The 27,121-nt window shown below is 38.6% G+C and overlaps 2 protein-coding genes and 2 long non-coding RNA genes across 20 annotated transcripts in view; 3 read left to right on the forward strand and 1 right to left on the reverse strand.

The window, feature by feature from the left end:
- Positions 1-6,871: 6,871 nt before the first annotated feature.
- LOC145789183 (putative protein phosphatase 2C 60) overlaps positions 6,872-27,121 on the reverse strand; it is a 58,980-nt gene continuing 38,730 nt past the window's right edge. For 2 of the 17 annotated variants that reach the window (XM_082880048.1, XM_082880047.1), the window contains 7 exons: positions 16,901-17,038; positions 15,881-16,004; positions 15,272-15,348; positions 11,774-11,826; positions 10,573-10,667; positions 10,334-10,492; positions 8,914-9,144 (listed from right to left, as the gene is read on the reverse strand). In XM_082880048.1, coding sequence (XP_082736174.1) covers positions 10,347-10,492; positions 10,573-10,667; positions 11,774-11,826; positions 15,272-15,348; positions 15,881-16,004; positions 16,901-16,981 — 576 coding nt within the window. In that variant the 5' untranslated portion in view covers positions 16,982-17,038 and the 3' untranslated portion in view covers positions 8,914-9,144; positions 10,334-10,346. The other 15 variants (XM_082880050.1, XM_082880051.1, XM_082880043.1 and 12 more) reach the window with 14 other exon arrangements.
- Positions 19,733-21,571, forward strand: LOC114256288 (uncharacterized). Its single transcript, XR_014336518.1, has 4 exons — positions 19,733-19,996; positions 20,092-20,170; positions 20,837-20,909; positions 21,406-21,571. It is a non-coding gene; the product is annotated as an uncharacterized LOC114256288 (long non-coding RNA).
- LOC114264059 (NADP-dependent malic enzyme-like) lies at positions 24,917-25,569 on the forward strand. The gene is made up of 3 exons (XM_082877208.1): positions 24,917-25,054; positions 25,148-25,231; positions 25,313-25,569. Exons 1-3 carry the CDS (start codon positions 25,010-25,012, stop codon positions 25,421-25,423), a joined length of 240 nt encoding a protein of 79 aa, XP_082733334.1. The 5' UTR covers positions 24,917-25,009; the 3' UTR covers positions 25,424-25,569.
- Positions 25,764-26,808, forward strand: LOC145794866 (uncharacterized). Its single transcript, XR_014334827.1, has 2 exons — positions 25,764-26,010; positions 26,516-26,808. It is a non-coding gene; the product is annotated as an uncharacterized LOC145794866 (long non-coding RNA).

Here is a 27,121-nt window from a genome sequence, read left to right on the forward strand (position 1 = left end):
TCAAAAAAAGAGTAAGTAATTGCACAAAAAGACGTAAGTAATTTCACAAAAAGGCGAAAGTTTTCACAAAAGGCATAAGTAAATTCACAAAAAGGCGTAAGTTTTCACAAAAAACATAAGTTTTCACAAAGAGAGTAAGTGATTTCACAAATAGGCATAAATAATTTCACAAAAAGGTATAAGTTTTCACAAAAAGAGTAAGTAATTTCACAAAAAGGCGTAATAATTTCACAAAGAGAGTAAGTGGTTTTACAAAAAGGAGTAATAATTTCACAAAAAGGCGTAACTTTTCACAAAAGGCGTTACTTTTCACAAAAAGAGTAAGTGATTTTACAAATAGACGTAAGTAATTTTACAAAAAGACGTAAGTTTTCACAAAAAGAGTAAGTAATTTCACAAAAATGTGTAAGTTTTCACAAAGAGAGTACGTAATTTCATAAATAGGCGTAAGTAATTTCATAAAAAGACGTAAGTTTTCACAAAAAGAGTAAGTGATTTCACAAAAAAAGCGTAAATAATTTTACAAAAAAAGTAAGTTTTCACAAAAACCGTAAGTGATTTCATAAAAAAGGCATAAATAATTTCTTAAAAAAGCTTAAGTTTTTATAAAAATAGTAAGTGATTTCACAAAAAGACGTAAGTAATTTCACAAAAAGACGTAAGTTTTCACAAAAAACGTAAGTAATTTCACAAAAAGACGTAAGTTTTCACAAAAAGAGTAAGTGATTTCACAAAAAGGCGTAAGTTTTTACAAAAAGGATAAGTGATTTCACAAAAAAGCACAAGTAATTTCACAAAATGACATAAATTTTCACAAAAGGCATAAGTGATTTCACAAAAAGATGTAAGTAATTTCACAAAAAGGCATAACTAATTTCACAAAAAGGCGTAAGTTTTCATAAAAAGAGTAAGTGATTTCACAAAAAAAACGTCAATAATTTCACAAAAGGCATAAGTTTTTACAAAATGCGTTAGTTTTCACAAAAAAAAAGTAAGTGATTTCACAAAAAAAAAAAAAAAGTGTAAGTTTTTACAAAAAGAGTAAGTGAAGTCACAAAAACGTGTCAGTTTTCACAAAAATAAGTAAGTGATGTCACAAAAATGCGTAAGTTTTCACAAAAAGAGTAAGTGATTTCACAAAAAAACGTAAGTTTTCACAAAGAAAGTAAGTGATTTCACAAAAAGGTGTAAATTTTCGCAATAGGCGTAAGTTTTTACAAAGAGTGTAAGTAATTTTACAAAAAGGAGTAAGTTTTTCAGTTCAAAAAAAAAAAAAAAAAGGTGTAAGTTTTCACAAAAGACAGAAGTGATTTTACAAAAAAGTGTAAGTTTTCACAAAAGACGTAAGTTTTCACAAAGAGAGTAGGGGGATTTGGTGATAGCCCCCTCACTATCTAATTTGTCTTTTAAAAGGATAAGAATTATATAAGTACTTTCAAAACCCCCGAATATTTTAAAACTTGTTTCTTTTACTATATTACCCTCATATCTATCAGCTCTTCTATTAAGTCATCTTCACTATATATTTCAGAGTAAAATTTTACTCTGTATAAAAGTAAAATTTTACATTCTGAAACTAAAAGTAAAATTTTACTCTGTATGAAAGTAAAATTTTACTCTGTATGAAAATAAAATTTTACTCTGTATAAAAGTAAAATTTTACATTCTGAAACTAAAAGTAAAATTTTACTCTGTATAAAAGTAAAATTTTACTCTAAATAAGAGTAAAATGTTACACTCTGAAACTAAAAGTAAAATTTTACTCTGTATAAAAGTAAAATTTTACTCTGAAAAATGAGTAAAATGTTAGACTCTACACAAAAGTAAGATTTTACTCTGTATAAAAGTAAAATTTTACTCTGAAAAATGAGTAAAATGTTAGACTCTACACAAAAGTAAAATTTTACTCTGTATAAAAGTAAAATTTTACTCTGGTTTTGTCAAATGAAAAAAACAGAGCAATAGAACCAGAGTAAAGAAGCCCGACGAACGCGCGAAAACATTTAGAGAGGCCGAGCAAGCACCGGTTAGCGCGAATGCAAGTAACAAGCGCAACAGGCAACTTTCGAGGGACATGCTTTTCGCAACAAGCTTTCACTAGGAAAGCATAGGCAACTCGTTCGAACGTCAAAGCCAAAGTATCTCCCGTGTTCCGTGCTGTCCTCTCACGTTGCCGTGTCGGTGGCATTGCCCGCGGGCAGTTATGCTCGTGCTCTCGGATTCGGAGCCTTGTACGGGTACACGGGGTCTTCGACCTCCGTTTTCCCGCCAAGCGTTCGTCGCTCGTTGCGGGCTACGGCCGCGCCTGCCTCTGACCGTGCCGGCTCTGTCGGTCGGGCTTATGCAGTGCCGGCGTCGGAAAAAAGGAATGCTACCTGGTTGATCCTGCCAGTAGTCATATGCTTGTCTCAAAGATTAAGCCATGCATGTGTAAGTATGAACTAATTCAGACTGTGAAACTGCGAATGGCTCATTAAATCAGTTATAGTTTGTTTGATGGTATTGCTACTCGGATAACCGTAGTAATTCTAGAGCTAATACGTGCAACAAACCCCGACTTCTGGAAGGGACGCATTTATTAGATAAAAGGTCGACGCGGGCTATGCCCGTTGCTCTGATGATTCATGATAACTCGACGGATCGCACGGCCGCGCCCGAGCCGCCCAAGGCCGCGTCCAGGCCGCCCAAGGCCGTGCCCAGGCCGCCCAAGGCCGCGCAAGGCCGCCTAAGGCCGCGGTCCAGGCCGCCCAAGGCCGCGCCCAGGCCGCCCAAGGCCGCGCCCGAGCCGCCCAAGGCCGCGCCCGAGCCGCCCAAGGCCGCGGTCCAGGCCGCCCAAGGCTGCGGCCGAGCCGCCCAAGGCCGCAGCCCAGGCTGCGGTCGAGCCGCAGTGCATGTAACCCAAGGCCGCAGCCCAGGCCGCGCCCAACATGGGGCGTACCTGCCACTGCCTTGCCCTGGGCAAGGGAGGTGCCCCCCCCTTATAATAGCCTGTTAAGCCCTTTTCAATCTGGCAGGAGGAAACATCAAGCATGTTCGAGGAGTCATAATGGGGTTTTTTTAAAAAGTAATGGTTTTTTGCCAAAACTTTCAACATGAAAGTTGTAGGAAATAATTTAATACACCATAAAAAAAATTAAAAAATATATTTTGGTACCGGAAATATTTTATTTTAATTTATTTCGATTTTAATACTTAAAAAATAATAAAAATGGTCAAAAAATTATGGAAAAATTCCAATAATTAAAGGATGATTCACTAGTAATTATAGAAATTATTAAATTATTTTTTTCATTTTTTTAATTTTATTTTGATTTTTTTTGCCAAATAAGGGCTTTAAAAATTCGAAAAGCTCAAGAAAAATTGCAAAAAAATAGGGAATGACATTTAAAATTGATTGTAGTGCATTTTTAATTGTGTTGCACGGTTTGGGTAAGATTCTAAAAGAATCATGTTCAAAAAGATCGATCAAGGCGGTGGCATGCTATGGCCTTGGCCTTGGCCTTTGCCCGCGGCCTTGGCCTTTGCCCGCGGCCTTGGCCTTGGCCTTGGCCATGCCTTGCGCAGGGACTTGGCCTTGCCCACTGCCTTGGCCTTGGCCTTGGCCTTGGCCATGGCATGGCATGCTCGCCGAGGCCGTGGCATGCCTTGCTGCTAGCCAAGGTCGTGGCGTGGCATGCTCGCCCAGCCCGTGGCATGCCATGCTCGCCCAGCCCGTGGCACGCCATGTCGGCCCAAGGCATTGGCATGGCATGCCGGCCAAGGTATGCTGGCCAACGCTGCACAAGGCGGTGCCATGGCATGGCATGCTGACCAAGACCGTGCCATGGCATGCTGGGCGAGGCCGTGGCATGGCATGCTGGCCGAGGCCGTGGCTTGCCATGCCGCCACGGCCGTGGCATGCCGGGCAACGGACCGGCATGGCCCAGCCCGTGGCACGCCATGTTGGCCCAAGGCATTGGCATGGCATGCCGGCCAAGGCATGCTGGCCAACGCTGCGGCACGGCGTGCTGGACAAGGCGGTGCCATGGCATGGCATGCTGACCAAGACAGTGCCATGGCATGCTGGCCGAGGCCGTGGCATGGCATGCTGGCCGAGGCCGTGGCTTGCCATGCCGCCACGGCCGTGGCATGCTGGGCAACGGACCGGCATGGCATGCTGGCCGTAGCGGTGGCACGACATGCTGGCCAAGGCAGTGGCATGGCATGTTGGCCAAGGCTAAGGCATGGCACGCTGGCCAAGGCAGTCGCAAGGCATGCGGGCCGAGGCCGTGGCATGGCATGCGGGCCGAGGCCGTGGCATGGCATGTTGGGCAACGACTTGGCAAGGCATGCGGGCCGAGCCCGTGGCATGGCACGCGGGCCGAGCCCGTGGCATGGCTTGCGGGCCGAGGCCGTGGCATGGCACGCCGGCCGAGCCCGTGGCATGGCATGCGAGCCAAGGCCGTGGCATGGCATGGCATGCGGGCCGAGGCCGTGGCATGGCATTCCGTCCTTGGCATGCGGGGCAACGCTGTGGCATGGCATGCGGGCCGAGGCCGTGGCAAGGCATGTTGGCCAAGGCCATGGCATGGCCCGCTGGGCAACGCGGTGGCGTGGCATGCTGGGCAACGCCGTGGCAAGGCATGCGGGCCGAGGCCTTGGCATGGCATGCGGGCCGAGGCCGTGGCATGGCATGCGGGCCGAGGCCGTGGCATGGCATGTTGGGCGACGCCGTAGCAAGGCCTACGGGCCGAGGCCGTGGCATGGCATGTTGGGCGACGCCGTAGCAAGGCATGCGGGCCGAGGCCGTGGCATGTCATGTTGGGCGACGTCGTAGCAAGGCATGCGGGCCGGGGCCGTGGCATGGCATGTTGGGCAACGTCGTAGCAAGGCATGCGGGCCGAGGCCGTGGCATGGCATGCGGGCCGAGGCCGTGGCATGGCATGTTGGGCGACGCCGTCGCAAGGCATGCGGGCCGAGGCCGTGGCATGGCATGTTTGGCAACGCCGTGGCAAGACATGCGGGCCGTGGCATGGCATGGCATGCGGGCCGAGGCCGTGGCACGACATGTTGGCCAAGGCTAAGGCATGGCACGCCGGGCAACGCGGTGGCATGGCATGCTGGGCAACGCGGTGCCAAGGCATGCGGGCCGGGGCCGTGGCATGGCATGTTGGGCAACGTCGTAGCAAGGCATGCGGGCCGAGGCCGTGGCATGGCATGTTGGGCGACGCCGTAGCAAGGCATGCGGTCCGAGGCCGTGGCATGTCATGCGGGCCGAGGCCGTGGCATGGCATGTTTGGCAACGCCGTGGCAAGCCATGCGGGCCGTGGCATGGCATGGCATGCGGGCCGAGGCCGTGGCACGACATGTTGGCCAAGGCTAAGGCATGGCACGCCGGGCAAATGAAATTAGATAAAAAACAACAAAAATAAATAAAAAACAAACAAACAAACAAAAACAAAACAAATTAATCAACAAATCAACATATCTAATTGAGAAGAAAAACTTCTAAAACTCGATCAACAATCACAAATCTCAATCAAAAGAATACATGTGTTCAACAACACTCATACACACAAATATATATATATATACATATATTCTACTGTTCCTCATCCACATCCTTCCCAACCTCCTGTTCAACTTCTTTCAATCTTGAAGTTTCAGCCTTCGCATTCAACATCGCCAGCATCTCATCAACAACCTCATCATGTTTCTTCTCCGCTTCCAATTGAGCCATCTCCACCGCACTCCGAATCTCCCCCATCTGCTCCAAAACCCTAGCTTTCGAATCTCCAACGACATCCTCATTCAATTTCAACAAAATTAAAGATGAGAGTCGATAAATTTATGTAGAAACATCAACAAAAATCGCGAAATGTGAAGAGATTCGAATGATTTGTGAATTTAACATAACCAGATAGGTATTGAATCGATTACACCTGGAGATTGTAGAGACGATTCAATAGCTATTCATTTGTGGTTTCTGAGCAGAGTTGTGAAATCGAAAATTTAGGGTTTCATGGAAGACAGTCTCTGCAACGGTTGTGCGAAAACTGAAAGAGAGACAGAGAGAGAGAGAGGACGAAGAAGGTGGAAAGATCTAGTTGAGGGGTATAATAGTCTGATAAAATATTTAAATAATAAATTCTGTCCTTTATGTAAGATTTTATAATTATGAGGGGGTTTAGAAAGTATAATTTTTTTCTTAGTCCTTTTAACAATGAAATGAAGGTAAAAAGGGTTTATAGCTAAATTTCCCAAGAGAGTAAGTGATTTCACAAAAAGCGGCTCATTTAAATTATCAGTCATGCTGGAGGCCTCGAAATTTTGAGGCTCGAATGCCTCAAATCATGTTTTTTTTTTTTATTTTTTTTTTTTTTATTTTTTTTTTGCTGTGTTGTTTTTTTTTTTTTGAAGGGTGGTTATATGTAGGGGTGTGCTAAAAAACTAGACATCCCGCATCAACTCAGCCTGTGTGATTTGATAAGGTGAGTGAGTTGGGTTGGACTGGTTGGGTAATAAAATTGACTAATTAGTTAAGCTGCTGGTTAAAATTTGTTAATTCCATATAGTTTTGTATAAGTTCATACTATATTTTTATTTCAAATCAAAATTATCACCCAACCAGTCCAACCCAGCTCACACACCTTATCAAACCATATAGGCTTAGTTAGTGCAAGATGTCTAATTTTTTAGTACACCCCTACACATAACCACCATTGCCAAAAAAAATAATAAATAAATTCAAACCAACACAGCCTAAGGAAAAAAATATATAATTTTGAGGTCTTAAGCATTTTTCTTTAAATTATTTGGCATGAATAGTTTCTCTAACAAGCTGTTGAGTGGCATAATCTGATTGGTAGCATTGACGAAGATCAGCAACACCTTATCAAGCGACACCTGGTGAGGTCATATTTACCAAAACACCAGCCATAAGAATATTTGTATACACAAAACATATCATACTGAACTCCCAAAAGTAAGCAAAAAGTGTTCATAAATAAATTGGGACAACTACAAAACCCATAACATATTCAACTATCAGTTTAGTCTAAGCATAGAAAAACAATGAAAAGGCCAAGGTCAAGGCTCCTTAGAAAATTCATCTATGTCTTCAACATCTTCTGTTCCAGACTCTTCTTCATCTCCCTCATCATCTTCATTACTTCCCAACTCTTCTTCGTGTTCCTCATCCTCACCTTGTCCTACATCCTTGTGAGGGGTATCTACATTTTTTTTTTTGTCAGTTCCTTCAATGTCACTTACACAAATTTTAGTTCCTCATGCATCTAGACTTGCCTTTTGTCCATACAAGCTTTGGGTGTTTTCCAACCACTTCACCACGTCAAGGACCTTACCAATCCGAATGGCTATACCTGCTAAGGAGGACAACATAAAAGTCATGGGTTAGTACAGATTCAAAATTGAATGCATGTTGATTTTTTTTTTTTTTTTAAAATTGTGACGGTGGGTTTTGTGCAATTAGTATTTGTAATCTTTGCTACTGTAGGTTCAGTGTAGATTCATGGTCATCCAGAGATGGTGTAAATTTGAATAGTGGTAAACACAACCACCCCACACCCTACTACATCAAAGAATAAAAACAAGCAAGCCCTCAGAAATCTTAGATGGTGCCCAAACCTCTACCACTTTCACAGTACCTGATCTAACTCGACTCAAAGATCAAGTCCTACACAGAATAATTGTGTATACTAACTGAGTAAGACATGCTTTAAGGCTAAAAAGAACTCCTATTCTATCTCACCTATGCCTCAAGTAATGAATAAGCTAATACCAAGCATGCATAGCAGCTTTTGATTGAAAGCTAGTTTTTTCTAGTTTCAACGCCAAAGAGGAAGTTTTGACTAATCAATCTATAATTTTTTTTAAATGAGGGAAAGAAAGAAATTTAAACATAAATAATTAAGGAAATGGGGTCATTGTGGTGCCTCCATGTGAGGTGTATTATGACCTCATTTTTATAATCCAAACCGTTCATTTTGTAGGGTTTGTTGAGTACTTCATGCCTACCAAAAATCATATTAATCGGATATCAATAACTATATGATCGAAATGCATATTTTTTACGCTATTTCTCAAAAGAAAAACTTATTATTATTTTTTTGGTTATCGATCATATAGTTGTTGATATCCGATTAATATGATTTTTGGTAGGCATGAAGTACTCAACAAACTCTACAAAATTAACGGGTCGGATCATAGAAATAAGACCATAATACACGTCAAATAGAGGCACCACAATCACTGTTGTGCTTTTAGCACAGTAGTGACCCCATTTCTAATAATTAATAAGGCAATGATACACCTCCTCCTTCAAAATAAAAGAAGATTTCACCAAATCCAAATCAATGTTACAAAGAAGCCTACTAAAAACCAGAGCTTTTGCGACGGCCTTAAACGTCACAAAAGGTTCACATATCGTTGCAAAAGACTTTTTGCAACGGAGTAGTGACGGGAAATGGGGGTGGCAGAGCTTTCTTGTAGGGATGGCTAATCAATAGTTTTTGCGACGGTTTCACCTGACACAAAGAAAGGGGAAAAGACTTCACTTTTAATGATGATGTTGGTTGCTGTCACCAAAATTTTTTTGGCGACGATATTTGACTTCGCGAAAAGTATTATTAGCGACGGTCTAAAACGTCGCAAAAAAAAGTAAAATTAAATTAATATCATATTTGCGACAGTTTGAACCGGCACTAAAGATTTGAACTAATATGTATATGCAACAAGTTAACCTGTCGCTAATAAAATGTAAGGAAATGATGATTACATTAGCGACGATTTACTATTGCCGCAATAAAATTATTTTCATAAAATCAATATATATTTTATTAATTCATTCCTTGTACCAATTATTAATATTTTCTAAAATAAAATACATCCTCATCCACATACACATCCACAAAATTATCCGAAGAATAATATATATGTACCTTGTAACAATTGTCAACAAAATATTCTTTACAAAAATATATAAAATATCCTCCAACAATACTAATAATTTTTGATATTCAAGAACTCAAATTTTTGTATCTAAAACAAAACAAAAGTATCGACAATACAAATAAAAAACATATATATAGTAAGCTCCAAAATCGATATGTGAAGATATCATCACGTACTCAAAAGGGGTTGCATCTGTAAAAAGAAACCAAAAAAAAAATCATCATTTACAATATAATTAATTTCAAGCTTACAAAAAATATAAAACATTTTATATTTATTTCAATAAATAAATAAATAAGATTGTAAGCTCCAATATCGATATATGAAGATATTATCACATACTCAAAAGGATTGCATCTGCAAAAAAAAACCAAAAAAAAAAAATAATAATAATAATCATTTACAATATAATTAATTTCAAGCTTACAAAAAATGTAAAACAGTTGATAATTATTTCAATAAATAAATAAGATTGTAAGCTCCAATATCGATATGCGAAGATATCATCACATAATCAAAAGGGTTGCATCTGCAAAAAGAAACCAATAATAATAATAATAATAATGATTTATAATATAATTAATTTCAAGCTTACAGAAAATGTAAAACATTTGATATTTATTTCAATAAATAAATATATACATAAATCAAATTGTAACACATAATTAGGCTCTAGATTCAAAACCGGGAATTGGTTTCGAGTCCAGTCTACTCCTACAAGTCATTTGTGCCTAGTACGTTGTGTGTGTCCAGTTTCGTTGACATCCGATGCCGTTTGACCATTTTAGTGAGTCAACCGGATCGAAAAAAAAGTTTCTAAAGAATAAGTTTTCATAAACAAAAATTAGGCTCTAGATTCAAAACCAAGAAATAGTTTCAAGTCCCGCCTTCTCCTACAAGTCATTTGTGTCTAATTAGTCAAGGGTGTCAAGTTTCGTTGACATCCGACACCGTTTGAGCATTTTAGTGTGTCAACCAGTTTGAAAAATAGTTTTTAAAGAATAAATTTTCATAAATGGAAATTTGGCTTTAGCTTCAAAACCGGAAAACGGTTTCAAGTCCCGTCTTCTCCTACAAGTCATTTGTGCTGAATTAGTCAAGTGTGTCAAGTTTCGTTGACATCTGACGCCGTTTGAGCATTTTAGTCTGTCAACCCGTTCGAAAAAAAGCTTGTAAAGGACAAGTTTTCACAAACGGAAATTTGGCTCTAGATTCAAAATCGGGAATCATCGAGTCCTATCTTTTCCTACAAGTTAGTTGTGCCTAGTTAGTCGTGTGTGTCAAGTTTCGTTGACATCCAGCACCATTTGAGCATTTTAGTGAGTCAACCGGTTCATATTATGCAGAAGAAAACAATAGTTTAAAAAAATATTGAAAATACCTGGCCAGTCTTGCTAATTTTGTGTGGAACTCTCATTGGGGTCTTTCAATGGCCCATCTACATTCAGGTACACTTGTACCTCTTTCTTTGCAGATTGATGTAGGCACTCCAACCCAGCCTCAGCCTCACCCTCAGCCTCAGTCTCATCCTCCTTCATATCTAAAGCACAATAGAAATTAGTGTCTCTAAACAAAGAACAAATGATAAGACTGTTTTTGCAATGGATCAAAATGCCATACCTTGCAGGTACAAGGAACTGCCTCGTCGGAAATTAGTGTCTCTAAACAAAGAACCAATAATAAGACTGCTTTTGCAATGGATCAAAATGCCATACCTTGCAAGTACAAGGAACTGCCTCGTCGCATGTTCATAAGCATAATATAATAAGCATATATTCAACTATCTACAAACATAATAAATGGTATGAAAGAAAGTAACAGCTCATGAAAGCAATTCCACAATGAAAACTTTGAATAGCACCCTGAAGGGGGGAAAGATGTTGCTTGCCCTTTCTGAATTGGATGAAGGGGCTGAGACACGGGGAATGAAAATGTTTAATTGACTTTCACGAGTTTCATATTATGGGATTTGGGGATTTAGTTTTGAAGTTGCTAATGGAAATCAAAGCAAAAATGAGGATAGAGAGGGATGGGTATGGCTGCAAGATGGAGTGCAGCAAGCAAAGCTAGATCCCAGGTTGATCAGTCTCAGCTACATTTTTCTATTTTTGTAGCAAACTTTCGACCGCATAAAAGGACTAGGCTGTCAATAGAATGATAGAACCAATCTTCTTAATAAACACGGTAATCCATTAGTAAAATGAAAATTGAATGAAAGGTTTTTTTTTTTTTTGGGTGAATTTTTGAATGAAAGGTTCATCTTCATTATATGGCCAAATGAATTCAAGCAGAGCTTCTTTTTGGGCATAGTAGAATGACAAAGGGACCAAAAAAGTCAGAAATTCAATTGCTATCATAAGTGCCATAAAAACCATCCCTCGTATAAAATCTATATATAAATTCCTTTCTTGTCCACTCATATCTGTTTAAAGTGGCCTACTCAAGCCCAAAATTTATATTGAATTCATTAAATATTGACACCCCTGTGCCAATAAAAAATAAATAAAAAATTTAGTGTTCTTCACTAGGAGTCTAAAATACTCTACTGGAAGTAATAAAGCAGGGCCCAAGTGGCAAGCAAAAGCCACAACTCTAGTAATGTAACATGGTCAATGTTTCTTCATTAGGTTGATTTCTAGTTTCTTGTAATACAATGCTTATGACTTATGAGCTCTACTCACTTCTAAACAAGAGTATAAATCCAATGAACTCCCCAAAGAACTTATGGCTGAAGCTTTATGAAGAACATCTGTAACTAACTAATTATCGAAAAAACTAATAAGATTAAGAAGGGAAGAGGCAACACAAATAAGAGACTTACCATATACCACCACACGCTATCACAAGAAATTCATCGTCGTCACAAAGCTCCACCTAGTTCAAGCAGATTAAAATATGATATAAGACAATACAATATTTATCAACGGGTTAACAAGGATATGAAGAAAAAACCATAAATGAAAAATCAAACAGCTGAAGACAACTTATCTAGGATATTTGCATACAGGATAGTGTATATCTCGTGAGTGAGAAATAAGAAAATATCTTTAACAGCTATAACTCTAAAATTAGCCCATATATCAGAGTAAAATTCATATAACATCCTAAAATTTATGACTCAACTTCATTTTCAATGTTTGAGTCTTTGACTAGCCCATATAGCTAAAACATGATATGTAAGTGTAGATGCAACAGCTAAAACATGGTATAAATGTAGATGCTGAAAGATTTATGTATAAAGAAAGAGAAAGAATTGTGTATTGAATAATTATTGAATGTTGTGTTGAGCTCTCTCCTTTATAGAGGAGAGGGAGAACAATTACAAACCGAAAGTAGAAGCACAAACCAAACAACATTATTAAAGGTACATTATTAAAGCATACTAATTATTATACTAACCTAATTATTAAAGCAACATTTTACATATTATATTCTAACAGCCCCCCTCAAACTCAAGGAGGATAGGAACCAACCAACTTAGTTTGGAGAGAGTAGAAAAATAAAATAAAATAGGATAGGAGACACTGTATGATCGTGTCAAATTGTTGTTGAAGACACGGTATGGTCGTGTCACACCGTTGGAGAAGACACCGTATGGTTGTGTCGGACCGTTGTAGCAGACAATGTCTGGACAGTTTACGAGGTCATGCCAGACCGATGTAGAAGCTAACCGGAATCAATGTCGGGACAGTTTATGGGGTCATGTCGGACCGATGTAAAAGCTAACCGGAATCAATGTCGGGACAGTTTATGGGGTCATGCCGGACCGATGTAGAAGCTGACCGGAATTAATGTCGGGACAGTTTACGGGGTCATGCCGGACCGTTGTAGAAGAAACTGTATGACTGTGTATATAGGCTGCCCAAAAGATATACATGGATATATATATCGAGCCCTCAAAAGTCGCGCCCTCAAAAGGTGTGCCCAATCTTTCAAAAGGTGTGCTATCAAAAGGCGTGCCCAATCCATAAAAAGGTGTGCCGGACATTATGGCGATGCGCGTGACTTGGCTTGTGCGCCCAGGTTGTCGTCTAGCGCCGAGCGGCGCACGATGTGCGTGTCTGCCTCGGCTATTTAACCAAGACGGAGGCTAAGGCTGAGGCAGAGGCTGAGACAAAAAAAAACCTGCTAAAATCCTCTGAAAAACTCTTCCTTTTCTAAGAGAGATACTCTGTAACACTTTATTGCCCAGAAAATGGCTTCATCTTCCCGTGGTCTGCTCACTCTCTTTCCCGACCTCAACGAGTCAACAAGAGAGATAACTGGTGCAAACTGATATTGAGGCCAATCAGTATACTTTGAAGTCATGCGTGGAGACCATGACTGCGGTCACAAACTTGTCGCACCGACTTCAGAGTAGGACAAATGAGGTGCAGCAGTTAAACGCCCAACTGGCTCTGCTCCAGCGCATGTATAAGGATGCACGAGCAGAGATAAGTGTGCTAAAGGCGGAAAATAAGGAGCTGAAGCGGAAGGCCACCGTTATGTTCCGATTTGGAGGTCCGCCATATGCTGTAGTAGAGGAGCAGGAGAGAGTGAATGTGCTCGGTGGCGTGGGAAACACGGAGGCAGCACCGTCAAGGGCCGTCCAGGACGGAGGCAAGAAGAAGAGACCGGCGACAGAGTAGAGAAGAAAAATCCCACCTATGGATGTGGTTGTGTTTGGGTTGGTTTGTTTTTTTTTTTTTTTTTTTTTGTTTGGTTTTTTTTTGTTTGATTTTTTTTTTTTTTTTTTTTTTTTGGGTTGGTTGTGTAAAATTGTGATCAGGGCGAAGGCCCGAGATGAATAAAATGAGTTTATTTTGCAAATCCGAATGGCTGGAAGGTACAAGACTGAGCAGAAAAATTAGATGGAATGAATAGAAAGTTTTGGTTTTTTTTTTTTTTTTTTTTTTTTTTTTTTTTTTTTTTTTAAGATAAAAAGTTGGGCGGTGGAAAGAAGAAAAAGAAAATATATATATATATATATAAAATAAAGAATGTTTGGGCGGTGGAAAAGGTGATGATGGTTTTGTGTGGAGGCATATACTGGCTATATTTGAAGAAACAAAATGTAGTGGACGTCAATATTAAAATAAAAAGAAAGGATTTGTGTGCTGGTGTATGCATGTGCTGTGTGCATGGTGGAGCAGTGTGCATATCAGTGTGTGTGTATTTATTTATTTATTTATTTATTTTTTTTTTTGTCAAAGCTGCCGAGAGAGTGAGAGCTCTGTTAGAGAGAGAGAGAGTAATTTGTGGCATTGTCCAGCTGCTCTTCGCTTCCATGTACACCAACCAGGGCTCAATACTCTTATACTGATGATAAAAATGCGTCATATCCACCACCAAATCCTTCACCACAAACATAGGGTTGGGTCGATCTCGTTCTTGATCTTGATGAGGGCGTCGAGGAACCCCGAAAACCCCAGCAAACCTGAGCTCCAAGACTTCCAGATCAACCTCAAGGAATGCGGTCCCATGGTCCTCGACTTGTGGAGCTTCGACCTCCAATGCGTGGGCTCGGATGCATACCAGCTTCGCCGCCGGGGAGGACTGAACCCTAGATATTGCTCGACGGACCAAACCAGTCGCCACAGTGGACGAGCAGTTCGTCGAGAGAGATCGGAAGGGTGGTGTCGTGGCCGTGGACAACCATGGAGGCGGAGAAGACAAAGGAGGCAGTTGTGAGACTGGTATTGACGAAATGGGTTTCAAAAAGGAAGTGAAATTGGGGCAAGTCCCTCTCTTGAGATGCTCCGAAGCAGTGCGAGATGGGTTCGAAGCCGAAAAAAAGCAGAGTCGCAGAGAGTGCATTTGAGCTTGACAGCCTGTGGAAGAGTTGTCTCTGGGTTTCGAATCAAGATGGGTTCGATCCCATCAGAACTCCGCAGTTAAGCGTGCTTGGGCGAGAGTAGTACTAGGATGGGTGACCCCCTGGGAAGTCCTCGTGTTGCAGACATGGTGTTCGACGAAATGTCCCAGAGGGATTTTGGGTTTGCTTCGGCGAGGTGTTGAAAAACTCCAGCGGGCAGCGAAGGCATGGTTGCCGGCCGGCTGCCCACCGGAAAGAAAGGAATATAGGCCTAAATCTTATAGCTCTGATACCATGAAAGATTTATGTATAAAGAAAGAGAAAGAATTGTGTATTGAATAATTATTGAATGTTGTGTTGAGCTCTCTCCTTTATAGAGGAGAGGGAGAACAATTACAAACCGAAAGTAGAAGCACAAACCAAACAACATTATTAAAGGTACATTATTAAAGCATACTAATTATTATACTAACCTAATTATTAAAGCAACATTTTATATATTATATTCTAACAGATGCTACATACCGTATTTACATCAGGATAGGCAGTCACAATTTGCTTCTCAGCAGGCAGTGATTTGTTCTGCTTCAATTCCATGTGTCCTCAAATCCACGAAAAAAGATGAGCAAAAGCAAACAAAAGAATACAATCTTGACTTGAGAAACACGGACACTTCTAGTAAGGTAGTGTGTTGTGTCCGACACCAACACTCATGGGACACTTCTCGACCCTTGTCAAACACACCTCAAAACATGTCCCATTATTTTTTAAAAATTTTCTAGACTCAGACAAGCTGTAGACACTTGGGGAATACGTGCACATTGCTTAGGCACACATGAAATACAATACAAGTTTGAATAAAGTAACTTGAAATCCAATGATAAAAGAAAAACAATGTAGCTTTATTAGAAATTAGTGTAAAATATGTTAGTCTTTGAATTAAATAGCATTATATGTGACATAGAATAAGTTCTTATCCTTATATATGAGATATAAATAACTACATTGTGCATGTCCCACATGTCATATCCTATATTTTTTTGAAAATTTACATGTCCATGGACCGTGTCCATGTCCGTCCTTAGATCTCTACTTTGTTCATGCTTACACAAAGAAAATAGAGAGACAAAATACCAATTGCTCTTGCCAAGTTTAGGCTTCCATTGACCCATCCATATTGGACAAAACCACCAGCCTTCAGAATCCTATCCTTCTCAGCCTTGAGGTCAGGCTTGTGGTCTCTTGACAAATTATATGCCTGCATAAAAAGGCAGCAATCAAAAGTGCTCATGCATGACAAAATAAAGATCAACAATGCTACATTTTAGATTTGCCATGGCACTTAAACTCCAAAAAAAGGATCTTAACCATCCATTCCAAAACAAGAAGTACTCCATTGTCCCATAGGTACATGAGTGTTAAATGGCTTCTGATAGATAATCCACAATCAAACAACAATTACTTTTTTCAATAGATCTAAAAGAAACATAAACAGCTCACAAACTGGATCATATAACATGACGGAAGGGTTATAAATAAAAACTTGCTTTTTAAGCAATCAGAGTAAATAGTATTTTGAAATTCCAGGGAGAAAAATGGTCACCTGACCCTTTCAAGATATTACACAACGAGAATCACCAGCATTTGCAACAAAAAGTTGGTTGTTCCGAATGATTGCAACACAATGTGCTTCCAGAAGTTGGTCCATGGAAATCAGAGTGGGGTCCCTAGTTTATGGACATTTAATGAGAGCCTTCATTGCATAATATTATAGGAAGTTCACTAAAGAGATAAAACATAAATGAGTGACCCTTTTTTCCGGGCAAGATCAGTTGGAACAATTACTTTTTGAAGGTAAACATAGTGATTCAGTATCATCTCCAAAAGATCATTGCAAATTATAGCATAAGCATCCTAGAAAAGAAAACCAGATATAGCAAAGAAGAAACATCCAAGTGGAATGAATATGAGTGATAGCAATAGCTTGATCAATGCAACCAATTTGTCCTTTTTTTCTGGACGAATTCTTGTTTTTCAAATGTTTCCATTTGCACAATGGATTTGAAGACTGCTAAACATAGCAATTCATGAATTGAGATGAACAAAATCATTCAAGGGAAACTTTAAACCAGAAAGATGGGCGAAGAATACTACCTGCTCTTCTCTTGTCATGGTATATTTATGAGCGCAAACATCTGCACATACTCCCATTCCAAAATCATTGTAACATCCCATAGCCTATCTTTCAGCATGCCATCAATGATAGTATCATGTCCAAGCCGAGATCCCTTTCTGTTAATGTGGACGGAATCAGCACAGCTTTAATAGTTACTTCTCATCAAAACATAAAAGAGGAACCATTGGTATCATGGTTTTACTGCATCATATATTTCAGTCACATTAGGATATTTCACAATCTTTGAACGGTTCAGCTGTCTTCGTAGGAACAGCTCATTGTAAAGAATAGAAAATCATTCTACAATTTCATGGAATAAAGCTCTCATGAACCATCACTTCGTTGTAGTCAGTGTCAACATTGTAGTTGACCTATTAGCAGAATGGAATTGAACTCCCCATTCAAACAAATACGCTAGAGAAAGCTCAACGAAGAAATCAACCATCTGAACCACCCCTACATTTTTTGTTATAATGTACAACAAACGCACACACACCAACACACATCTATTCTGTTATACAAAGCTAACAAATGACTTTGTCTGACAATCAGTTTTGTGTAGGAGCAGTTACCGTCTCTAAAAGAAAGAAAAACACAATGCCAATTAGAACAATCCTAACCAAATTGAATAACTACTGTCACTTTACATAGTTTGGAACATTAAACAAACTTGCAAGTAGAATGGACAAAATTCCATTAAGACAGACCCACGTGCACAGCCTGCAGTACCCCATTGTAATTTACCAAGTGACTTTTCTGACCAATAGAACGTTTTTAAGACTACCATGTTCTTGACAAGGTCACATTGGGGCTCACCATCAATTAACAACGCAACTGAAAAGATTTTCCAAAATTATGAATTGATTGACATGTCCATCGAAGGACCAAGATGTGCATAACCACTTCAATTTTGACTCAACTTAGATCTCCAGCTTGAATAGTACTTCAGCAGTCTTGACAAAAAAATAAAAAATAAAAAAGTAGCAAAGAAAAAACCAGATGCCAAACCTTGGTTCAGCTCGATATTTAGGAGCATCAGACATGCTTTCCATGCCACCAGCCACAACAATATCATTATCATTGACTCCCAATTCGATAGTCTGTGCTGGAAGCATTGTTGCTGGGATGAAAAAGAGGAAATATATCACTATGTCTTTTCATGTTCTAAGTTATATTGATCAGAAATGAAAACCCTTCATGTGGCCTCCGGCAAACTCAATACTTTAGCGAGCTCAAGTAAGTTGGCATTCCACCTCCTTGCATGGATAGAGGAGATAGAGTTAATTGGATTTCTACTCCTGATAACATATACAATAGGCATTACTTATCAGTGGGCATGGGTAACTACTTTAGAGATGTTGCCCACTGGCATTTCATCCCATTTGTTGTGGTCACCCAAATCAATTCTTCAACTTTAACATCTACATTGGTTAGCAAATAAACATTTTGTATCTATTCAATATAGAAAAGTTGCCAAACAAATGATTCATAGAGTGCCATGTGTTTTTCATCGAACACAAATAAAGTTTCATGATCATTACTATTTGGGAGTAGATTTACCAGACATATTTGATTTCAAGCTATGAGAAACTGAGAATCACTAAATCCTATGTCCTTGGATCAAACTACTATGTAAGAAAGTAATAGAGACAATATTCACTGTATGAGATATTGGTATGGATGTTACATTTGGAGGCTTCAAGGGAATCAAAGATACTCAGGAAATGTTACAATGTGCACCCCCTAAAAAGATGCACATCATAAGAAAAGTTATGATTTTTGTTGTGAAAGCTACGAATTTTTGTGGTGTAAGTTATGATTTTTGTGATGAAAGTAATGAATGACGAAGTTATGTTGTACACCCCCTAAAGTTGTGAATGGCAAACTCATGGTTTTTGTGTTGAGAGTTATACTTTTTGTGATGAGCAAAAAGTTAGGTATAGTTTTTGTAGTAAAGGTTACATTTTTATTAATTTTTGCATAAGGTTCATATCATATGCACCTCAAAAAGGGTGCACATGCTAGCCTTTTCCAAGATACTCAGCATACAGAGGCAGAATTGTGAGAACTATGGAACTTAATACAATGGGCCGGTAAATGTCATGCTTGAGCTGTTATTGAGATAGATAAGAGTGAGGTAGGAGATGGATATTGTCTTCATTAAGGAATGTTTGGAGTTTCAGCTAGTGTTTAGCAGGAGGCAGCAAATAGAGTTGCTTCATTGTTCCATTTAGCAAAAATAAAATTAAAAAAAACAGATAAGAAAGAATTAACTTGAATTGGCCAGTTAAAAAGACCATATTCACTAAGTAAAAAACATTAAAAAAACATAGCATTTTCCTAATAAAATTTATTTTGTTGCTGATCAAAAAAGAACTACACAATATAGCAGTAATTTGGATCAAAATATGTCAAGTAGCACACAGAACAATTAACCAAAATGTGTGCTAGACTGAGAAATACCATCTCGCCCCACAACACAAAGAAAACCTGCATATTACATCCTGTGCTTGAAAAAAAAATTGAATCCTATTAATTCTTTCTCCTTTCTTTCTAATTTCTCCTTCCCTTTCCATTTTTCTCACTACAGGAAAAAGAGGTTTAGGCGGCGTTTTTTTAACGACGCATTTTTAAACGTCACTTTTTTTTAACATTTAACGACGTTTTTTAAAACGTCGCATATTTGTTCAACAAAACGACATCGTTTAATAATAGGAGGCGTTTGAAACGCCTCCGAATGTGTTGTGCCTCACGCGCTTGGTCTCCTCTTTTCAAAGCCTAATTTTGAATCTCAGACTAAGACCCAACTTTTCGAGCTCTCTCTCTCTCTCTCTCTCTCTCTCTCTAAATCTCAGAACGATTTCGAAGCTCCACCACTGTCTCTCTTTCTCTCTCTAAATCTCTCTCTCAACTCTCTCTAAACCCTTATCAGAGCCATTCAGAGATTCATCTCAGTGATTTCATCACAAAGATTCAGAGCGATTTCATCTCAGTGATTTCATCGCAGAGATTCAGATCTGTCTCCACCATCTGCACCATCGTCTACATCATCATCTACACCATCGTCTCCTAAGGTGAGCTCCACAGTCTCTCTTTCTCTCTCTCTCTGAAGCTCTTCCTTCCCGTCTCTCTCTCCGTTTCAGTGATTGATGAGTTGTATATGCTCTAGTTAGCCCCAATCCAAGATTGATCCATATGAGGTTAGGGCCCGTGCTAAACAGGTTGTGCAAGATCAGCGCCGTCTGAAGGTTGGTCTTCCAATCTCAGTTTTATCGATTCTTCTCTCTCTCGATCTCTCAATCTCTCTCGATCTCTGTCTCTCTCGCACAATCTCGTTATATGCGTACACATTATCTGTATTTTTTTTTGGATAATTTTTTTTTCTCTTAAAAATCTCTCTATACAAGTATATATATGAATTTATATATGTATTGATTGAATAATCATCCTTTTTTTTGCCCTGGCTCAGACGAAGGGTCATCTCCTTTTCATCAAACACAAGATGAAAAATCTGACAAAATAAATTGCTCACTTTGAACAACATATTGATTGGATTTCCAAGTAGATGTAGATTGTTATTGTGACTTGTATATATATATATAGTTGGTGGAATGTTGAAATTTGAGAACTTCGTTATTGTTTATGAACTACAAATAACTCATTTTGGATCAGTTGGAGTTGTAGGAGAAAAAGGGGCAGATGAATGTGTGGGTTTAACTGTTTCTGATTTAATGAAGTAACTGTTGAACATGATCTTGCGTTTGTCTCATTTTTTCTCCTCCAAATTATTTATTTCTAGTACTCTCACTGCCACTAATACTATCTCATATTTGAGTTCATGGCCAGTAACCCCGTATATTCATTGTGCATGCCACATCTGTATCTGTTACTAACTGGACTATAATCTTCTGTAGGTCACTATGTTGTAATATGTGGCTATGATGCTATGACAGATGAGTTTGAGATTAGAGATCCAGCGAGCTCTGGGTACATCACTTGTTTTCCCTCTCCTTTAAACATCACTATCCACAAACATTCGAAAAAACAAAAAACAGAGCTGCCTCTTTTTTTTAGTTCTTTTTTTTTTTTTTTTTTTTTCTTTGGTCATAAGAAGATAATTAACACCTAAGCATGTTGATTAAGTAAAAGAGTTGTGGAATCCTTTAGTGAATGCTTCTTGATGTGTGTTAGTTAATTTGAGAAAATACAGTGAAAAGGTTGGAAACTAGTCTTTTTCTTCCCCAGGATGTGTGTCTACACGTGCATGCACATTTAAATTTGAAATGTTTTGGGTCCATTTGAAGAAATCTAGTAAGTGTGAAGCTTTGTGCGAAATCTCATTAAAAGAAGCATCTTAACCAGAAGTTCACTATGTTTTGAAACTTTACCATGCCATAATGCACTGAGTTTTACAATTTGTGCAAATCTTTGCTTGAGCAATTGGTTTTGTTTATTGTAGTTTCCACTTTGGATGATTGTGCAGGAAACATGAGAAGGTCACATCAAAGCGCCTAGAAGAAGCTCGCAAATCCTTTGGAATTGATGAAGATCTTCTCTTGGTAAATTTAATACATCTTCATAAATTATTCACTCTAGAGGGTATATCTTAAAGGATGGGATCTTCCTTTTATGATCTCATATTGTTTGAAATGTCTTGCTGACTATATTTTTGTTATCGTGCATTGAAGGAATGGGAGCTATATTCATTTGAAAAGTTATAAAGGATGATACTAACCAACCAACTGGGGCTAGCCTAGTTGGCTAGATCTCGTGCATATGTCAATAGTTTAAAGTAAGTCCCCTTGGCACCACCACTTTGCTTAATATGCTTCAGTTAAGTCATGATATATGCTTCAGTTAAGTCATGATATCTGTGTGTAGAGATACTGCATTGCTATTTGGTCCAGTTGAAACTAAGTAAACTCTGCCCTGATCTAGAGAACACCTGTCTGTGTTGTAATCTATTAACTTATTTTTCTTCCTCTGAGCTACAACTGTGAACAACTGTGAACACGTTCACTAAGCATTATTTTCGTCCTCTTGGAGTAATGATGGTGTCTTAATTATTTAACAAAGTACAAATAGCATCCAAAACACATGGAATGTTCACATTAAGTGCAAATAGATCATCTGATTGTATTTGTGTGGCATTTGAAAGAAGTCCCTTTTACAGATAGCATTAAGAAAAGCTTATGCATCCCATATTGGGTGCTTTATTCCATGTAAGTTTTCTCTCTGACTTCTTTGATCTAACCTTCCGTCGAACTTTTCCCTATACTTGAAATGAGATTTTTGTTACAAAACAAATTGTCGAAGAACTAATCCATGACCGTGTCTTGACTTCTGTTTACCAGAAGAACTGTTTTAGTTAGCGGCAAGCAAAATTCTTGTTATTATTGACATGTTTTCCTTTGTTCCCACCATAGGGATGCAAATGTACCAGTTTCATCCATCCAAAAGTTCGTTGTAGATAGGCTGGATCTTAACTGCCATCAAGCTGAGGTACCTTACATAATCATAATCACTTCCCTATGAAAATAAGTTTGTATATGCTGATGTCTATGCAAGTTTGTTTGGGTGAGTATGTCTTTTCCAGTCTATAGTTGATTCATTAGCTTCTTCTCTTTTCCATAGTAGAATTTTCATTTTCTACATTTGACATTGGCTTAGTATCAAAGTACACTATTTAGAGTATTGTGCAAGACTAGTCTCATGTATTGTCAAACACCAATTAAAGAAATCAATTCATATTGATTAACAACAACAACAATAATAGTATAGTTGATAATCGAAGCATTATTGGCAAATTTGCTGATTACTATAGTTTTTTTTTTCCCCCCAGGTGGAGATCTCATTGAAGGGTCAGCCATTGCATCCCAGCTTTCGACTGCATAACTTAATAGATCTGTGGTTGCAGACAATAGCAAAATCAGAAGAAATAAAGGCAACAGTGGGCAGCTCAGCGAAAGATTGTGTGATGGCTCTCTGTTATGGTTGGAAACCTCAGCCCTGTTAAACATGTTTCTACCTCCTCTACATCAACCGTGATCTCGAGCCTAGGCCACCTGCTCGAAAAAGTCAATTTTCCTAGTTTCCAGATCTTGCTTTAGCGGATGTTTCGTGCACTGATCATACTTTGTCTTTTTACATTCATATAGAAAAGTTTTAAGTTGTACAATCTTTTAATTGCATCACCATATGCATCCAAATTCTTTGCGTTGCATGTAGTTTTACCTGTACTTTTAATGAGTTTAGGCTTTGTTTTTATTATATACAAACATGCATACATGTAACAAAATAAAGTAGGGTGGCCAGAGATACTTGTTTTATATATTACATAAATTTTGAAACTGTCACTACAGGAGAATGAGGATTTAACGGCGTTTAATTAACGACGTTTAGTTAAACATCACCTTTTTTTGATAATTAACGGCGTTTTTTAAACGTCGCCTTTTTTGTTAGGTAAAACGACACCGTTTCGTAAATAGAAGACGCTTAAAAAACGCCTCCAAATCCTGTCTCTCTTCACACCCTCTTCCCTGTCTCTCTTCACACCCTCTTCTATCTCTCTTTTATTTTTATTTTGAAAACCCTATTTTGAGCACTGCCGTCTCCTTCTCACTCACTCAAATCTCTCACTCACTCTTTGCTCTCTCTCTCATTCAAATCTCTCTCGATTCTACTTCGATTCTTCTTCAGATCGGTGATTCATCTCCGTGGATTTGGAGCTCTTAGTCTTCTTCGATCAGAGGTTAGTTGCTCTCTCTTTCTCTCACTCAAATCTCTCTCAATTTTTCTTCAGTTCAGTGATTGTTCTTCGATTCTTCTTCAGTTCAGTGATTGATATAGTGTGTTATCGTACATTTGGGCACAATGAGATGGATGAGCCGTCTTTCACACAGCCACATATGTACAAGGTTAGCCTTATTATATATTTAGTTTTCTAGACCTTACCGCTCTTGTTAGAATTGGGGTTGCAAGCTTAATTTTTGTTACTTTCGGATTTGTTTCTGGTTATGACACTACATCTATTATTAACATCTATTTGAATTTAGTGAGTAATTTTTTTTATATTTGTGATGTGGAATGGGTGCTGATAGGTCATCCGGAATCACCCCTCAGCACTTGAGATTTATGAAAAAAAACTTTTAGAATCTGGTGAGGTGATGAAGGAAGACATATCACCCTTTGAATCTGTGTGATGTGTCTGTGCATCCTCTATTATTTTAGCTATTATATCAATTTGTCCTGTAACATATATTACAGATCAGATTCATTCGAGTTGAGAGTGATTAGGAAAATGATGCTCTGCTCCTTATTCACTTCTTGTTTGTCAAATGAGCTCCAAAAAGCTGAGCCTGTGGTTGGTTGAATAATAGCAAGGTGAACCTGAAGGAGGTTGGCAACCTCACTTTAGTTCAAATCATTCTTGTTGAAATTTTCTCATTTGACTTATCAGGAGAAGAAACTGATGGACAATATTCGCCAATATCAAGTTCCACTGCTGAAGTACATGGCCATGATGGACCTTGAGGTGCCTCTTTAGTCTACATCAATCCCCAGTTGTGAATTTGAAGCTGATTGGTGCATATGTGTTGTGTGCTTAGATGCTGCTTGGATATGAATTGATTTTGTTTTAATTAGCATCTGGAGGAGCATTTACTCTCATACTTATGCTAATTTTGATATTTCAGTTACCCTTCAATCTTCATTTCCCATATCATTGTAATCTCTCTTGTTCTGTTCTTTTCCCAATAGCTTGTTTTAAACTTTTTTTATACCCCTTTTCAGTGTGTGTTACAAACTGCTTTTTTAAAATTTCTACTTGAAAGACGGGATTCTTGCTTTAAGATACTAGAGAAAACCAAAGCATGTAATTCCATTTTGTTTTAGTACATAGATAATTACCTTCCATTTTGTTCGCATTAGTTATAAGCATTTTAGCATTTTATTGGGAAGGTCTAATAGTTTTAGCATTTTATTGTGTTTAGTTTCAAGCATTAAGATACATTATGTAATTCTCTTTAATACTGAGGCAGTTTTGTCAAATTGTATTCCAGGAATATTATGACCTTCTTCATGAATTCATGACTGCTGTCAAGCAGAACTATGGTGAAAAAGTACTCATACAGGTGGATTTGCATCCTTAATCTGAAAAAATTTCAGGGCCTGATCTTGTTCTTGCAGTTCTAATGTTGGTTTGATTTGCTACCAATGCTTTACAGTTTGAAGATTTTGCAAACCACAATGCTTTTGAGCTGCTAGCGAAATATAGTACTACTCATCTTGTCTTCAATGATGATATACAGGTATGTGATAATATGGTCGTCGTTCAAATAACCTTGAGGAATCCCATGTTGTCTTAACTTTTTTTTTCCCCACTTTTGCAGGGGACAGCAGCTGTGGTTCTTGCAGGGCTTGTTGCGGCACTGAAGTTACTTGGTAGATCCTTGGCCGAGCAGACATTTTTATTCCTTGGTGCTGGGGAAGTGAGACTCTAATCTGTCTTCCTTCTTTTACACTATAAACCTATTTTCCTCTAGGGGCCACTGGACAGAATTCCATCTCTTTACTCAAAAATGTCTCTCACTTCTAGTTTCTTCCAGTTGTTTTCAGCACTCCTGATTCTGATATAGTTTTGCATTCACTAAAAAACATGAAAAATAGGGAGAGAAACCGAAAGAACCATTTCGTTCTTTACCATGTTTGTGTAGCAAAGCTACTCATCAATTATGTTCTTGAATGATGCTCAGGTAACCTTGATGCTATTATATATTAATCTTTGTCTGGCCAGTAAAGGTGCCATGAGAATGATGCACTTCTTTAGTAGTGTTTAGGAGATTGCTAAATCCACACCTCTATCTGTTACTCATTTCATTTGCTGGGTAGTATGACTAGATTTCCAGTTCAATAATTGCAAAACTTATAAATGTAAACAATGGCATATTACTTGTAATCACACGATGAATATAAGTAATTCATGTTCAACTCTTTTCAAGTTTCACTCATTAACGGCTCATGTGCAGGTGGTTTGGTTGAAGGTCGAGTTGTGCAGGTTGCTGGAGGAGAAGAGATCTGGTACATCAAGGTTAGTACTTGCTGTGCGGTGTCTAGTATCTGCATCTTTCTGAGAATTTTTCATGCTTCCAGTTAGGCCCATATTATTAGGTTGAAGATAAGACGGTGATTATGATAAGATAAACAAATACATGAGTAGTTAATTAGGCAAGGTGATCAACCCAGTGTCATTAGAAACCTGGTATGCATTGCATGATTAATGTGTCCAGCTGCTTTTGTGTTGTCTATGTATGTGTTGAAGTTCTCAAGGGTTCCTTCATTAGAGCAAATTGTTTATTTAACCTGTTTTGTGCTAATAATCTATGTTATCATTTAACATTAGCAGTCATATATCCATGTGTATGCTTTTGTGAGGGCATTAATTTCTCATGGAAGGTAGTCAATCTTTAAATACAAAATTACTTCTTATTAGATGATCATCTGTTTTGCTCTGGGCCGTAAATAGTATTAATTTTCTTAATGTGCCTCATGAAAGCTACAGTAAATCCATAAGAGTGGTTCTTGTTCTTTTCTAGAGCTGAGGAGTTGGAAACAGCACTAATGGAGATGGTAAAGCAAGATAATCGACGGCAATTGAGTGCAAGGGTGTATTAAACTACACTTTGACTACTGTTCTTCTTGTGTTCTATCTACACATTGTATCATATAAGAGTGGTTCTTGTTCTTTTCCATGATTATCTCTGCCTTCGCCATTGACATTTAACAGAGAAAATTAATTATGAATCAAATTCACTATTGCTGTTTTATTCCAATGTTGCTCGTTAACTGTCTAATTCTGATATTGTGAATGGTAGACCAAATTGATTGCTTTTGTTGTCTGAATAAACTGACATCAAAGAGCTTCCTCCTCATCGACTAGCTGTGATTCGTCGCTTTTTTGAAGACTGTATCCTTTGCACCTTTCTTTCTAGGTATTTGATATTTATGGAAACTAAGATGGAGACGGAATATTTTTCTTGACAATTAATTTAGACAAGAAGAATGAGAACAAAGAGGTTGCAGTTAATGATTTTTTGCCTTCAGCTACAGCTCATGAAGCTATCCAGCACTCCATGTAAGCTTTAAATACATCTTACAAACCTTGAGGAGATAAGTGGATGGGAAAAATGAGAGATTGGAGA

Source organism: Camellia sinensis, chromosome 7, assembly GCF_055761805.1.
Source record: "Camellia sinensis isolate YWXY chromosome 7, ASM5576180v1, whole genome shotgun sequence".
Classification (NCBI taxonomy): Eukaryota; Viridiplantae; Streptophyta; class Magnoliopsida; order Ericales; family Theaceae; genus Camellia; species Camellia sinensis.

Bases quoted from the DNA above. Each gene is read 5' to 3' on its own strand.
- LOC114264059 (XM_082877208.1), top strand. From the start codon at position 25,010: ATGACTGCTGTCAAGCAGAACTATGGTGAAAAAGTACTCATACAG. The intron at 25,055-25,147 runs GTGGATTTGCAT...AATGCTTTACAG, and splicing joins GTGAAAAAGTACTCATACAG to TTTGAAGATTTTGCAAACCA. The intron at 25,232-25,312 runs GTATGTGATAAT...CCACTTTTGCAG, and splicing joins TCTTCAATGATGATATACAG to GGGACAGCAGCTGTGGTTCT.